General features: G+C 53.1%; 1 protein-coding gene across 2 annotated transcripts; it reads left to right on the top strand.

Annotated features, from left to right (window-relative positions):
• Positions 1 to 214: 214 nt before the first annotated feature.
• On the top strand, positions 215 to 15,535 carry DHX16 (DEAH-box helicase 16). Of its 2 annotated transcripts, none has more exons than XM_079934895.1 (20): positions 215 to 585; positions 2,163 to 2,413; positions 2,510 to 2,672; positions 2,989 to 3,045; positions 6,069 to 6,323; positions 6,513 to 6,716; positions 6,796 to 6,987; positions 7,627 to 7,737; positions 7,910 to 8,025; positions 9,951 to 10,161; positions 10,353 to 10,451; positions 10,564 to 10,716; positions 12,334 to 12,474; positions 12,666 to 12,828; positions 12,924 to 13,042; positions 13,167 to 13,222; positions 13,949 to 14,111; positions 14,218 to 14,379; positions 14,622 to 14,795; positions 15,307 to 15,535. In XM_079934895.1, exons 1-20 carry the CDS (start codon positions 379 to 381, stop codon positions 15,433 to 15,435), a joined length of 3,126 nt encoding a protein of 1,041 aa, XP_079791021.1. In that variant the 5' UTR covers positions 215 to 378; the 3' UTR covers positions 15,436 to 15,535. The 2 variants fall into 2 exon arrangements, with proteins under 2 accessions (XP_079791021.1, XP_079791020.1); XM_079934894.1 differs by having other exon boundaries at positions 13,155 to 13,222.
• The last annotated feature ends 17 nt before the right edge of the window (positions 15,536 to 15,552 follow it).

Genomic DNA, 15,552 nt, shown 5'->3' with positions numbered 1-15,552 from the left:
CACACATTAGGCTCTCAGCATTTGTGGAATGAAATGAGTGAGTGTAACACCCAGGAGTGACCAACAGAGGGCGAAAGAGAGATTCGGTGGGGGAGGAAATGAAAATGTTTTATCCCAAGCATCGAGTACAATTCCGCAAGATTTGACTTCGCTCGGCCACCGTAGTGCCTAGGCCGGAAAAAGTGCAGCTACTTCCGGCTTCCGAGGTCCGGGGAGATTGCTTTGGGATGTTGGAAACCGAACCCCCAGGTCCTAAGGCAGCTTCTTTGTGGAACAGAGGCTCCGGCCCGGGGCTTCAGGCCTCCGGGTGACCCGCCCGGCCGCCAGCGAGGCTGCTCGAGACACTCTCAGGGCCGGGAATAGGGAGCGTGAGTCGCCATGGCGACGCCGGCGGGGCTGGAGCGCTGGGTGCAAGACGAGCTGCACTCGGTGCTGGGACTGAGCGAGCGGCATGTGGCCCAGTTCCTCATCGGTACCGCGCAGCGCTGCGCCTCGGCAGAGGAGTTCGTGCAGCGCTTGCGAGACACCGATACCCTGGACGTCAGTGGGCCGGCCCGGGACTTCGCCTTGAGACTCTGGACCAAGGTGCGGCGTGGGGGTGGGGGGCGGGCATGGGAGCGGCAGGAGAGGGGGTGGAGCGGGGGCGGCGCCCCCAGGTTATTTGTCCTGGTGAGGTCGGGCTAACTGTCCAACCGAGAATTAAATAAGCTCAGTTCACCAGAATTTCTTCTTTGTCCGTTATCGCCTACGGGCTGGACGTCTACTTCCGTGGAGAAGATTGAGAATGGTTTAAGTGTGTTGGATTAAGCGCTATAGAGCAGTGTTTCTCAAACTTTAACAGGTACAGGATTCATCCAGGGCTTTTGTTAAAATGCGGGTTCCGATTCGGTAGGTCTGGGATGGATTCTTCGTTTCTTCATTTCTAACAAATCTAACAAGTTTACAGGTGATGGCTGGTGGTCCACAGACCATCCTTTGAATAGCGAGGCTATAGAATAGATGTGTAGGCCGGTGCTGTGGGAGGGCAGAAGGGGTGGGAGTTGGGATCGGGAAAAGCAGACCCAAAGATTCCCTGGAATTTGTCACGTAGAGAGGGGAGAAGAGTACAGGTGTAAAGGTTAGCTCTTGTAAAGAAATACAAGACTGTATTTCTTTTTTTAATGAAATATTTTTAAAATAAATTTATTTATTTTATTTTTGGCTGCGTTGGGTCTTCGTTGCTGCACGTGGGCCTTCTCTAGTTGCGGAAAGCAGGGGCTACTCTGCGTTGCGGTGTGTGGGATTCTCATTGCAGTGGCTTCTCGTTACAGAGCATGGGCTCTAGGCTCGCAGGCTTCAATAGTTGTGGCACGTGGGCTCAGTAGTTGTGGCTTGTGGGCTCTAGAGCGTCCACTCAGTAGTTTTGGTGCAGGGGCTTAGTTGCTCCGCGGCATGTGGGATCTTCCCAGACCAGGGCTCAAACCCATGTCCCGTACCTTGGCAGGAGGGTTCTTAACCACTGCGCCACCAGGGAAGCCCGACAAGACTGTATTTCTTGTCTTTGTATTCCTACCACCTAACTGCACCTTGCAGAATTAGAGCTTAGAAAGTATCCAGTAATACTAAAAGTGTTGAGCTTGTTCAGAGAATGGTGGATAACCTGGTGTGGATATCCCATAAGATGCTTGGTGAGAAATGAGGTTAGAATGTAAGGGATGGGAGAGTAGGAACTTTATGTTAATCTGTTTACCAGTGTATCCCTGGAGTCTGGTACAGTGCCAGGCCTGTGACAGGCCTCTGCACAACAATCCTGGCCAGTCCTTGGGTAGGAATGACTTAGTCATTGGGAAGAACAGAGGCTGAGCAGTTGAGAATTGGATATGAGTATGTAAACTCCATGAGGGCAAGAGTTTTTGTCTCTTTATTTATCCCTGTATCTCTAGTACCTAGCAGTGGGTGCATGGGACAGGCTTCGATAAATGTTTGTTAAATGAACGACTGAAAAGAAGTTTGGAAGCTGAGAGGCCCTATTCAGGCTGATGGACATGGTGTGAAGCCTTGGGGAAGGGAGAGGATGAAGGCCGGTTTAAGGTCAAGTTACTCCTTAAATTAGGAACAGGGCAGAGTAGGTGGGCAGGGATCAGGAGTTGGTCACACCCCCTTATCCTCTCCTCTTCTGACAGGTCCCAAGGAAGGCTGTGGTGGAAAAGCCAGCTCGGGCAGCAGAGCGAGAGGCCAGAGCCCTGCTGGAAAAGAACCGATCCTACAGGTTGCTGGAGGACAGTGAGGAGAGCAGCGAGGAGACTGTGGGCAGGGCCGGGAGCAGTCTCCGGAAGAAGCTGAAAAAACGGAAACACCTCAGGAAGAAACGTCAGGAGGAAGAGGAAGAAGAAGAGGAGGAAGAGTTTTCTGAGAAAGAAAAGAGGAAGACACAGTAAGTCAGAAGTAGGGTGAGAGAGGATGGGGCAGGTGGATGATGGGACAGTAAGCCTCTGGATGCCCTTAGTTAATGCTCTGGGCTGGGCTGCAGGGGGAGTAAACAGCAGATGGAGAAGCCAGAGTCAGAGGATGAGTGGGAGCGAACAGAGCGAGAGCGCCTTCAGGACCTGGAGGAGCGTGATGCGTTCGCCGAGCGGGTTCGGCAGCGGGACAAGGACCGGACTCGCAACGTCCTGGAGCGGTCAGACAAGAAGGTGTGTAGGAGCAGCACGTCCCGTCAGTGCCCAGAAGATCCCTGGGTCCAGTGTGAGGTTGGGTGTGATTGCAGATAGTGATCTCTGGGAAGACAAGGGGCTGCCTCCAGTGATCTGGTAATGTCTTTGGGTCTTTGGGCTAAGGTGGCTCTCTGCTGAACCTGCAGCCCCAGAGATTCCTCAGTGAAGGGGGAACATTTCTTTGTGCCGGGGAACATTTTTTTTGCTAGGGAACATCAGGATGATACCTGTGATTCTAGAAGGGCAATGGCTGTGGGTGTGGGGACTTTTGGCCACTCTTGCCTTCTTCTCCTAGGCTTATGAAGAGGCTCAGAAGCGCCTCAAGATGGCTGAGGAAGACCGGAAAGCCATGGTGAGTCCCAGTGCCCAGGAAGACAAAAGGAAAGACTTACTGAAGGAGTGTGGTTAAGGATAGGGAGAAAGTGTGCACAGGAAGTGCAGTGGAGCTGCTGGTGGGGTGTTGGGTCTCTGGAGGAGGGGGCTTGGTTGACAGGAGCCTGCTGAGGATGGATTAAGTTGTAGAGGGAAGAAAACGGCCCAGAAACCCTCTTTGACTCCTAGGATCAGATCACACTGTGTGTTAGTGAGGAGAGTGTGAGCTTTCCCTGTTCCTGAGAGTTAAAGAGATGTACTCCAAAGGCAGCTGGGTGTTCAAGGGGCGGCTGCAGGACAGGGGCAGAGCAGAGTCCTGCTGCCCACGGGCGTGCTGACCCCTGAGCTTGGGTACAGCATCTCCACATACCTTCTTACCACCTGATCCCTCCGTGCCCCACGGGGCCTTGTGATCTCCCACTGGTTTCCTGATTTGGTCTTCTCACTGCACGGGGACAGAGCCCTTGTAATTCATGAACTGGACTTGTTACGGGGTTAGCCTAGGTAGAGTTGCAGTTTTCCAAAGGCCTGGTCTTCCCATTAAGTCACACTTAGATTTCCCCAAAGAATTTTGAGGCTCTTGGTGTCCCGAAAATGGCCTAGTGGCCATCAGCTCTCTCCTGACATATCCATCTCAGCTCACACCCCACAAAGTGACTGTGGTCAGACTTCTGAGACATCTCTCGATGCTGGTGTAGTGTTTTTACTTTCCTGAATTATTCTTTTCTTTTTCAATTATGAAAATTTTCAAACAAATAGAAAAATTGAAAGAATAGTATATGGCAATTTTTTAAAAAATTTATTTATTTATTTATATTTTGGCTGAGTTGGGTCTTTGTTGCTGCGCGTGGGCTTTCTCTAGTTGCAGCGATGGGGGGCTATTCTTCATTATGGTGCGCGGCCTTCTCATTGCGGTGGCTTCTTTTGTTGCGGATCACGGGCTGTAGGCATACAGGCTTCAGTAGTTGTGGCGTGTGGGCTCTAGAGCGCAGGCTCAGTAGATGTGGCGCATGGGCTTAGTTGCTCCGTGGTATGTGGGATCTTCCCAGACCAGGGCTCGAACCTGTGTTCCCTGCATTGGCAGGCGGATTCTTACCCTTGCGCCACCAGAGAAGTCCCTGCAATGCCTATGTAAATGGCGGCTTTTTTCTTTTCCTCTCTTTTTGAACCATTTAAAAGTTTTAGACATCATGGCATTTTGTCCCGTCAGCATGTACCTGGTATGATATTTCTCTAAAACCACAGTGCCTTTGTCACACCCAGGCAGATGTTTCTCATATATCAACTAAGAACCTGCCTACAGTAAGATTTCCCCAGTTACCCCAAAATGTCTTTAATAACTGCTTTTTGCAAACTGGAATCCAGTCAGGGTTCACGCATTGCATTTGGTTGTTAGGTTTCTTCAGTTTGTTTCACTTCCCCCTTCTCTCTCTTTCTTTCTGTCTCATCTTGTACCGTGTTCTACATTCTGGATTTATCTGATCCTTATCTTGTGGTATTAAGTTCTGTCCCAGTGCTTTCTTTAAAGTGGAAATTGGGTCCACAGCTTGCTTAGACTCAGATTAAACAGCTGTGGCAGCAACACCTCTTGGGTGGTGACGTGCCCATCATATCAGGGGGACACACTGTCCAGCTGTGTGCGCGTTAGTGCTGGTATCCTTCCTGCCAGCAGCCTCTCAGCTAATGGTTTAGCAACCACTGCTAATCCTTTCCTGAATCACTTATGTCATGGGGGATTGCAAAGTGGTGATTTTTGGATCCTGACATTCCTTCTACATTTATCAGCTAGCCTTTTTATATAAAGAAGAACTTTTCCTCAACAACAAGGAATGGGCTACAGTGCCTTCCTCAAAGTGAGGGCAAATGCTTAATCGTTTCCTTTTAATTACTAATTTTCAGAGTAAAGAGTCTGCTGTAATAGTCACCTCACCGGTGACAGAAGTTTTTTTCCCGTTGTTTGTACGCATGTCATGTTGGACTCATGAATTTTTATTTCTCAGTATTTTATAATTGCATATCATTATTCTTTTCGATGCTCAAATTGCCCTGATTTCTTGCCCATATTTTAAAAAGACATCCATCTGCCTCACCCATCAGGCCGAAGGAGTATTTGATTGTGGTACTCAGGTCAGGTCATGAGCATAAACTCCATTTTAAGACGTGATAGAACAAACAAGAAAAACCAAGCAATTAAATCAAATCAGGGCCCCCAAGGGGAGGGCAGCAGTGGGGTTTTGTCACTGCAGTAGAGGAGCTTGTTGTGAACACAGGGAAGATTGTGTTGCCACAGTGGGAGGGCTTAGGGTTAGGGTTCAGAAAGGCCTTCAGCATGTGGCCAGTCTTCTGTCATCCACAGTGTGTCCTGAAAAGCCTGTATTGAAAGGAAACACGTAGAAGCCAAATGACCCATTGTCTGAGGGGGAGAAGTTAGTCCCCGAGCTAAACATCCCTCATTACATTTTGCCTCACAGAACCACTCTCTGATGCTTCCAACCTTTTTGTGTGTAATTTATTTTTCCCTTTTCCTCAAACTGCAGTCATTTGGTTCAAGACGGGGGAGCATATCACTGGGGAGGAAGAATACCTATTTTTGGCTCACCCAGGGTTTCCAACTGTCTCAGTTGTTTTCAGTTTGAGACCTGTGCTTCCAAATGCTGGTATCAGCTGTTATGTTTTTCCCCTTTCCACTAAGTCGAATAAAACAGCGAGAGTACGATATAAAATATGCACATAATCACCTTAGCTCTAGTTAATTTATATTGGCAAAGATGGTCAGGCTGCCTGGAAGGACGTCCAGCTGGATCCTCCTGCTGGAAGGCAGCGTGTCGGCCCAGCGTTGGGCATGTCGTCAGTCGCGTTGTCCAGTGCAGAGGGAAGGAAGGTAGAGGACACATCTTTAGGTTCTCTTGCCGGCCTGTCGGAGGTTGTCACTCTTAGGGGTATGTGAGGAAAAGGGTCACTCTTCCAGCGAGAAGAGGCTCTGACTGCCCTGGGCTGACCCAGGTCCCTGAGCTGCGGAAGAAATCCCGCCGAGAATACCTGGCCAAGCGGGAGCGCGAGAAGCTTGAGGACCTGGAGGCTGAGCTGGTGGACGAGGAGTTCCTCTTTGGGGATGTGGAGCTGAGCCAACATGAGCGGCGTGAGCTCAGATACAAGCGGCGAGTGCGGGATCTGGCCCGGGAGTACCGGGCGGCTGGGGAGCAGGAGAAGCTGGAGGCCACCAATCGCTACCACATGCCTGAGGAGACGCGAGGACAGGTGAGGCGAGGGGGTCACCGCTTCAGCCCCGGTCCCCGAGCAGATGGGAGGGAAGACTTCCGGGGCTTGGGCGGTGGCTTGGTTGGCCCCTTCCTTGTCTTGCCTTTCTCCGGGGGCGGGGGTAGCGGCTGGGGAGGGGGTGCTGGGCAGAGAGGGCAGCTCTGTCTCCACGTGCCCCTCTCTCTTTAGCCAGCACGAGCGGTGGATCTAGTGGAGGAGGAGTCCGGTGCCCCTGGGGAGGAGCAGCGGCGCTGGGAGGAGGCCCGGCTCGGGGCAGCGTCCCTGAAGTTTGGGGCCCGAGATGCTGCCTCCCAGGAGCCCAAGTATCAGCTGGTGCTGGAGGAAGAGGAGACCATCGAGTTCGTCCGGGCCACTCAGCTCCAGGGTGATGAGGTGAGGTGGTGGGCGCTGGGATGTCCCGAGGAGCGTGGGAGCCGGCCCTGAAACTCACAGCCCTTCTCCTCCTTCTCAGGAGCCGTCAGCCCCACCCGTTCCAACCCAGGCCCAGCAGAAGGAGTCCATCCAGGTCGTCCGCCGCAGCCTCCCAGTGTTCCCGTTCCGCGAGGAGCTGCTGGCCGCCATTGCTAGTCATCAGGTCCTCATCATCGAAGGCGAGACAGGCTCGGGCAAGACCACCCAAATCCCACAGTACCTCTTTGAGGAGGTACGGCAGCCTCAGCCTCCGCTGGCGCTGACCAGCACAGTCCTGTCAGCTCTTTTACGTGGGATTTTGAGTAGTCACTTTCCTTCTGTATTTCAGTCCTTTAGTCTTTTCTGCTAAGTGGTGAGGTTCTCGAGAATAAGGACCACACCCTTTTCATGCTTCTGTTCTCACTTCCTGCCACGGTGTCCATGCCTGATAGGTGTTCTGTAGGTTAGCGTTGGAAGGAGGTATAGACGGTTAGATGGTGGCGTGTGGGTGTGAACATGGACCCCGCTCCACCAGCCCGGCCTCTGCTCCTCTGCAGGGCCAAGGAATGAGGAGTGAAAAGACTTTTCCTGCTTTTTTACCTTCCCTTGTTCCCCTTGCTTTTGGGTCTGCCCAGCCGGTCAGTCCTTTTCCAGCTTGAATCTCACAAAGCCCCGAACTTGATGACCCAAAGGGCTGGGACTGCCTAGGGCTGGGTGAGGACCCTTTGTGGGCCCTGGGTCTGCCATCCTATCCGTTTGCCCTTCTTGTCTGGTTTTCTGCTCTGTCTGTTTCTCTGTTCCTCCTGCCCTGCATTTCCAACTTCTCTGAATTGCTGGGCCCCAGCTGCATATTTGTCAAAGTGAAAACCTCCTCTTTCTTCTTGTCATGCAGGGTTACACAAAGAAAGGTGTGAAGATTGCCTGCACCCAGCCCCGGAGAGTGGCAGCCATGAGTGTGGCTGCCCGAGTGGCCCGGGAGATGGGTGTGAAGCTTGGGAATGAGGTGAGATCTGTGAGGACTGAGGGACGAGGGGAGCCCCTAGGGTCTGGGACTCAGTCCCCGCTGCCTGCAGGTCCCCTCAACCCCCACTGGTCCAGGTGCTCACCCTTGTCCCTTTGCCCTCCCTTCTGGGGGCAACAGCCCAACTGTCGATCACTAATGGCCCACATGACAGGTCGGCTACAGCATCCGCTTTGAGGACTGCACATCAGAGCGAACTGTCCTGCGCTACATGACGGATGGGATGCTTCTCCGGGAGTTCCTCTCTGAGCCTGACCTTGCGAGTTACAGGTATGCACAGGCCCCCCAGCTCCCACGAGAGGGGGTGCTGCCCGCCTTCACCTCCCTCCGGTCTGCTGCCCTCCTGTTCTTCAGTACCTTCCTTTATCTCCTTTAATCTTTGGCTTTTCCCTCCTATCTTCCCACCTGGCCATTTTGGACATTGTCTTCTCTTCTGATTTATCCACCAGTTCTTTTTTCTTTCTTTCTTTATATATATATATATTTTTTGCGGTACGCGGGCCTCTCACTGCTGTGGCCTCTCCCGTTGCGGAGCACAGGCTCCAGACGCGCAGGCTCAGCGGCCATGGCTCACGGGCCCAGCCGCTCTGCGGCATGTGGGATCTTCCCGGACCGGGGCACGAACCCGCGTCCCCTGCATCAGCAGGCAGACTCTCAACCACTGCGCCACCAGGGAAGCCCCTCTTTTTTCTTAAATTATTTATTTATCTATTTTTGGCTGTGTTGGGTCTTCGTTGCTGCGCACGGGCTTTCTCTAGCTGTGGCGAGCAGGGGCTACTCTTCGTTGCGGTGCGCGGGCTTCTCATTGCGGTGGCTTCTCTTGTTGTGGAGCACGGGCTCTAGGTGCACGGGCTTCAGTAGTTGTAGCACGTGGGCTCAGTAGTTGTGGCTCCTGCACTCTATAGAGCGCAGGCTCAGTAGTTGTGGCGCATGGGCTTAGTTGCTCCACGGCATGTGGGATCTCCCTGGACCAGGGTCTGAACCTGTGTCCCCTGCCTTGGCAGGCGGATTCTTAACCACTGCGCTACCAGGGAAGTCCTGTTCACCAGTTTTTGAATCTTTATGGTTCGAACAGTCTTAGAACTGAGATGGGCCCGGAGGGTAGAAGAGGCTACAGAGAAAGCCTTTCTGTGTCTCCCCAGTTGTTCCCAGAGTTCAGAAAACAACCAGGATGGTAGAATGGTGCTGTTGAGAAGCCACGTGAAGACCACTTGCAAAAACTTAGAATGTTCAGCTTGGAGGGGAAAACTCAGACATCCTGGTTCCCTCTAAATGTGTGAAGGGCTATTATTACATGAGAAAGGGACCAGACTTGTTTTATGTGACCCCAGAGAGCACAGCTAGGAGCCATGGGGGAGGTTACAGGGAGGCGGATTTCAGATCAATACTGACAAGCCATAGTGTGGCAGAGATTGCGGGGGCTGTCAGAGTGCTTGCGCCCTGACTCTTAAGCCTCTGGCCCACGTCTTGGAGTGGCTTGATCCGTGAATAATGAGTTCTCAGTGCCGGCATTGGCCAAGCAGGGGTTGGATGAGCATGTCTTGTGGGGGAGAAGTGATTCATGGATGGGATGAGGGTGGAGCCAGGCCAGCTGAGCAGTACTTGCCTTTTCAGCTCTTAGGAGACTGGATTTCCGGTCCTAGAAGGTTACAGTGGAGCAATGGGACAGATACGATTTGGTCCTTTCCTCAGAGGAAAAACCTCTGAGAACCCATGGAAGGCCAGCTAATGTGAGAGTGTTCAGGCTGTGGGGTTTTCCCATCACGCCAGCCTGCTTTGTGAAATGGCTGAGGACTTCACCATCATGGTCACAGTTAGGCACAAAGGGTTGATGTGGTGGATGAGCTCCTGCGGGCTTGGCAGGAAATCCAAAGACTAGAGCAAGGAGAAAGAAGGTGACACACTTGTAGCTAAGTTACGAGGAGACCAAGAAGCCTGCAGAGTCCTCTCAGGTTGGGGTGGGAGGGCTCACCCGGCCCCTCTCTCCAGAAAGAGGCATCAGGGTCAATCAGGGATGCACGGCAGGTGCCCCAGAGGACCCCGGGAGCTTCGGGGCTGTTCACATCATGGTGCTTCAGGTCTGTCTGTTCCTTCCTAGCCAGGATAGGGGCCTGTCCTCTCATCCGGCGACCCCAGTGTCCCCTCCTGCATTACCCACCTCCCCTTGCTCACTGGTGCCCCCGTTCCTTCCTCAGCGTGGTGATGGTGGATGAGGCCCACGAACGGACCCTGCACACAGACATTCTCTTTGGGTTGATCAAGGATGTTGCTCGATTCCGACCTGAGCTCAAGGTCCTGGTGGCTTCAGCCACACTGGACACTGCCCGCTTTTCCACCTTCTTTGATGACGCCCCCGTCTTCCGGATCCCTGGACGCAGGTTTCCAGTTGACATCTTCTATACCAAGGTGCCCCCTCAGGGAGGTTGGGCTTAAGAGTAAAGGCAGTGGAGCCTTTGAAGGAGATTGTCCCAAGGAGGGGAGGAAGGGATGGAGAGTCCAAAGGGAAACTGGGATAAAGTGTATGTCGAGCTGGGAGGAGAGGAAGAGATTTGCCTGAGCAGGTGGCCTTCCTGTGACCCTGCCTCCTCCCCCCACAGGCTCCAGAGGCAGACTACCTGGAGGCCTGTGTGGTGTCTGTGCTGCAGATTCATGTGACCCAGCCCCCTGGGGATATCCTGGTGTTCCTGACAGGACAGGTGCGTGATGTGGGGGAGGGGGTGTGATGTGTGTATCCCAGGGGAAGACGGGGCTGGCAGGTCAGCCTCTCGTGACTCTGGGTCCCACACAGCTCTCCCCACCCAAATCCAGGAGGAGATTGAGGCTGCCTGTGAGATGCTCCAGGATCGCTGCCGCCGCCTGGGCTCCAAAATCCGGGAGCTCCTGGTGCTGCCCATTTATGCCAACCTGCCTTCCGATATGCAGGCGCGGATCTTCCAGCCCACGCCCCCTGGGGCACGGAAGGTCAGTTGGAGAAACCCACATTCTTCACCCGTGTGGTTCACGCAACTAGTAGTGAAAAGGAAAGTGTGTGCCTGCCCTGTGCAGGGTGTGTCCTGGGCACTGCTGCAGCTGCGAGGCGGGGTGGCAGTTCCTTGCCTCTGGAGCTGGAGAGAGAGGGTGATGACAACGGGAATGGGGAGATAGCCAAATGTGTGATCCAGAAAGTGAGCATGGTGGAGGTGCAGAGGAGAAGGGAGGCCCTTGGGGTGCCAGGAGGCGGGATTTGGTCTGGAGGACCTTTAGGGAAGATGATGGCGGAATATCAGAGGAAGGCTTAAGGGGTGTCTGAAGTCAGAGCACTCCAGCAGGCTTAGGGGAAGGCTCACATGGTGAAGTAGTGGGAGACAGGCTAAAAACAACTTTGAATGGTGATTAGAGAGGGCCTTTGATGGCAGGAGAAAGAGTGTGGACTTTAGACCAGTTAGTGGCCATCAAAGGATTTTGAGCAAAGATGTAACTTTTCATTCAACAAATATTTAAAGAGTTCCTCCCATGTTCCAGGTACTGTTCTAGGGGATGAGGGTACAGCAATGAACAAAACAAGTCGCTAGCCTCATGGAGTTTAGTCTAATATAAGTTAGGAGACAATGAACACATAAATACCTGATAGCAATTTGTGGCAAATGCTCTGAAGAGGTACAGTGCGGCATGGGAAGACGGAGGCTGACTCCGGGGTGTCAGGAGAGGAATGGCAGGAAGGGATTTTCCTTAGGGTGTAGGGAAGGCCTCTCCCTCTCTGATAAGGTGAGAGTGAAGCTGGGGCCTCACCCAGGCCAGGGAAGGAGCCAGGCTGACATCTGGGAGAAGAGCGCGCCAAGTAGAGGGAATAGCGCACGCGGAGGGCGGGCGTGAGGATGGGCGTGAGGCGAGCTCAGCAGTGGGCAGGGATGGAGCGAGGAGCCCTGGTGCTAGGAGATGAGATCAGAAAAGTAGCCAGGGCCTGGAGGACTCAGGGCCTGAAGGGGTTTGGATGTGATTCTCAGGTAGGGTGGGAGGCCACTGATGGATGGCGGGGAGTGATGTGACAGGCTCACATTTTAAAAGGACCATTCTGGATGCCGTGTAACCAGGGCTAGGAGTAGAGCAGGGAGACTCATCAGGGGGCTGTTTTAGGGAGTAACGTGTAAAGGTGAATATGAAAGTGACAGTGGGGCTTCCCTCGAGGTCCAGTGGTTAGGACTCCACGCTTCCACTGCAGGGGTCGCAGGTTTGATCCCTGGATGGGGGAACTAAGATCCCACATGCTGTGCGGTGCGGCCAAAAACTAAAAAACAAATTAAAAAAAAAAAAAAGTGACAGTGGGGAAGATGGGGCTGGAACCTGACACCCCCAGCTCCCACCTCTGAAAAAACCCCTGAACCCCCTTCATTTCCTTTCCTGTCCTTTCCGCCTTATGCCCTGCTAATCCCCACATCTCCCCTCTTCTACTGGCCTGTCCCCCTCTCCCGACCTTGGCCACAAATCTCCTCAGCTCCTGCTCCTTTGCACCTGTTCATCTACTCCACGTATTCCAGAATTACTTCCTCTGGGTAACTAGGTGGGTGGGATTTACCGGCGATCCCACATCCTCTCATTCAGGTAGTTGTGGCAACGAACATCGCCGAGACCTCGCTCACCATCGAGGGCATCATTTACGTGCTGGACCCGGGGTTCTGTAAGCAGAAGAGCTACAACCCGCGCACGGGCATGGAATCGCTCACCGTCACACCCTGCAGCAAGGTTGGCCTGGGCTTGAGCAGGGTCTCCACGGGGCGAGGGGGAGAACAGGCCAGCTCAGAAGCGGTGGAGGCTGCTTAGAGCAAGGGGGATTAGCGGTCCACACCCTCCCAGATTTCTTGCAGAAATACTGCCCTTTCTCTTTTCCATCACCAGATGGTCCGTGGGCCTGACAAACTGTCCTTTCTTTCCAGGCCTCAGCCAGTCAGCGAGCTGGTCGGGCGGGTCGGGTGGCTGCAGGGAAGTGCTTCCGCCTGTATACCGCCTGGGCCTATCAGCACGAGCTGGAAGAAACCACAGTGCCCGAGATTCAGAGGACCAGCCTGGGCAACGTCGTGTTGCTGCTCAAGAGTTTAGGTGACTGGGGTCCCCCAGTCCTCCTGAGACAGAAGGGGTGGGGCTAGCTTGTCCTTGTGAAGGGACTCTGTTCTACCCCTCACATCTTTCTCCAGGAATCCACGACCTAATGCACTTTGATTTCCTGGACCCTCCGCCATATGAGACCCTGCTGCTGGCTTTGGAGCAGCTGTACGCGCTGGGGGCCCTCAACCACCTTGGGGAGCTCACCACGGTGAGGTGGGAGGGCGGCAGGCTGGGGCAGGAGGAAGGCTGGGGTGACCCCTCGAGAGTTGGCGGGACACCTGAGGGAGGAGTGGCCTCAACTCTCTCTTTCCTCTCCTTAGTCTGGTCGAAAGATGGCAGAGCTGCCGGTGGACCCCATGCTGTCTAAAATGATCCTGGCCTCTGAGAAGTAAGCCCCTGACTCGGCCGGGCCCCCAGCACACACACTGGCCCTGCCTCTTTCTGTCTCTGGAGCCATCTTTGCGATCTTGCTTTTTCTGTCCACCACATTATTCTTTAACAAATAACAAGTTATTAGATAACTTTTATTGCCCCTTTTGAGGCCCACAGGGATCAGTAAGACACTGTCCTGTCTTTGGTTATGATTATCAGATGGGTGAAATTGACAAGCGTGTAGAAAATTTGGGGGCATGAATGAAAGTGGAAGATTTTCCATTGTGAGGAGTGCTGAGTGAGGGCTGGTTTGGGGACTTACTCATTCCTAAGGTTTCAGACTAGAGCATTTAGAAACAGCTGTGGAGGGACCACCTTTAAATGCCCTTTCTCTGCTATGGTTGAGGTTAAATGTCATTACGTGAACTTAAAGGGATTGCTATAATGTGCACCTTCGTACTGCAGAACCTCAGAGGGCCCCGGTGCCTTCCTGCCCCTGCCTCCCTGGATCTCTCTCCTGTTAACCGTTTTATCTATAACCTGACCCTCACCTCCTTCACCCCCATACCGTTGCCCCTGCCACCATCAATCTACTCTCTGATTTGTAGCCGTTAGCCCAACTTGCTGTCCCCACGTGAGGACATCCACCACGCAGTGATCACTTTCCTCCTCACTGCACCTGTTCCTGTTCCTGTTGCTGTGTCTCGCTTTGAACTCCCATGCCTTTCCCTTCCTGCCCCAGGTACAGCTGTTCGGAGGAGATCCTGACAGTGGCTGCCATGCTCTCTGTCAACAACTCCATCTTCTACCGACCCAAGGACAAGGTCGTCCATGCCGACAATGCTCGTGTCAACTTCTTCCTCCCTGGGGGGGACCACCTGGTTCTGCTGAACGTTTATACACAGGTCACTGGGCTTGGGTGAGTGGGAGCGAGGGGGACGTGGGGGACTCTGGTTCCGCTGTATACTTAACAGCCCCTCTTCCCCCCCTCTTTTTCAACCCTTTTCACAGTGGGCTGAGAGTGGTTACTCTTCCCAGTGGTGCTATGAGAACTTTGTACAGTTCAGATCGATGCGCCGAGCCCGGGATGTGCGGGAACAGCTGGAGGGGCTCCTGGAACGCGTGGAAGTCGGTCTCAGTTCCTGCCAGGGGGACTATATCCGTGTCCGAAAGGTCAGTGTTTCTAGTCTGCTGCTGTCCACCCAGTGTCTCCCGAGGAGCAAGCTTCTCCTCTGGGGCCAGGGGCCTGAGAACGTGCCCCTTCCCCTGTGGAAGGTGTGCTCTCCCTGTGCTTGCTTTCCGGACCACTGAAAGGCCCTTACCTTTCTAGTTCTCCCAAAGCCTGAACTAAAAAGGCAGTGAGTGCTGAGGGTCCTTGCCTTTCCCACTGACTTCCTTTCCCGCCTGCTCCACAGGCCATCACTGCTGGTTACTTTTACCACACAGCACGGTTGACTCGCAGCGGCTACCGCACAGTGAAACAGCAGCAGACGGTGTTCATTCATCCCAACTCTTCCCTCTTTGAGGAACAGCCACGCTGGTTGCTCTACCACGAACTTGTCTTGACCACCAAAGAGTTCATGAGACAGGTGAGGGGACCTTGCCCTGCCCAGGCAGGTGGATTGTGTGGGAGACGGTATCCTGGCAAGCTAAAAACCCAGGTTCACGTTGCTGGGACGGGCAGAGAAATAGGAAAGCACCTTGGTTTAAGGTAGGATAAGGTAGAAATGCATCCTAACAGCTGTCTCAGCATCTGCTAAGATCTGAGAACTGTTTATTCACTCACTAAGTGTTTGAATGCCCATTCTCAGTGTTTCAGGTGCCGGGGTGATAATGAACAAAGCAGATATGAGCTCCATCCTGAGTGTATTTCAGTCTTTATGTTCAGGCTTTTGTTTAGGGTTAGCTTACTTGTGCTCTTGAATAACATGTAGAGATGTGTGTCTGCCCCTGGGATCCAGAGTATTAGAGCCAGGTACCCTTTCACCTAGCCCTGCAGCCAAAGGGGAAAGAAGAGAACCTTCTTTTAAATCACACGCACACATCAGAAACTAGGTTGGACAGAAGGGAGCCCTGCTGATTTTTTCTCGTCCCTTCCAGGTATTGGAGATTGAGAGCAGTTGGCTTCTGGAGGTGGCTCCCCACTATTACAAGGCCAAGGAGCTAGAAGATCCCCATGCTAAGAAAATGCCCAGAAAAGTAGGCAAGACACGAGAAGAGCTAGGGTAAAGAGCAGAGAACATAACAGAACAAATAGAACGTTAACACCAGCTCCTTTTCCTTCTGTACATTATTTAATATCTATTAATAAAAATATTTTTAGAGTAAAGCTATGGGGAACCTTAG

The sequence above is a fragment of the Stenella coeruleoalba genome (assembly GCF_951394435.1).
Source record: "Stenella coeruleoalba genome assembly, chromosome: 10".
NCBI classification, from domain to species: domain Eukaryota; kingdom Metazoa; phylum Chordata; class Mammalia; order Artiodactyla; family Delphinidae; genus Stenella; species Stenella coeruleoalba.
Note: the sequence above shows the minus strand (reverse complement) of the source record. Positions and strands in the feature narration are given on the sequence as shown.

Excerpts from the sequence above, each read along its gene's own strand:
- DHX16 (XM_079934894.1), top strand. The coding sequence starts at position 379 with ATGGCGACGCCGGCGGGGCTGGAGCGCTGGGTGCAAGACGAGCTGCAC. Across the intron at positions 14,112-14,217 it reads TGCTGAACGTTTATACACAG|TGGGCTGAGAGTGGTTACTC; the intron begins GTCACTGGGCTT and ends CCCTTTTCACAG. Across the intron at positions 14,380-14,621 it reads ACTATATCCGTGTCCGAAAG|GCCATCACTGCTGGTTACTT; the intron begins GTCAGTGTTTCT and ends CCTGCTCCACAG.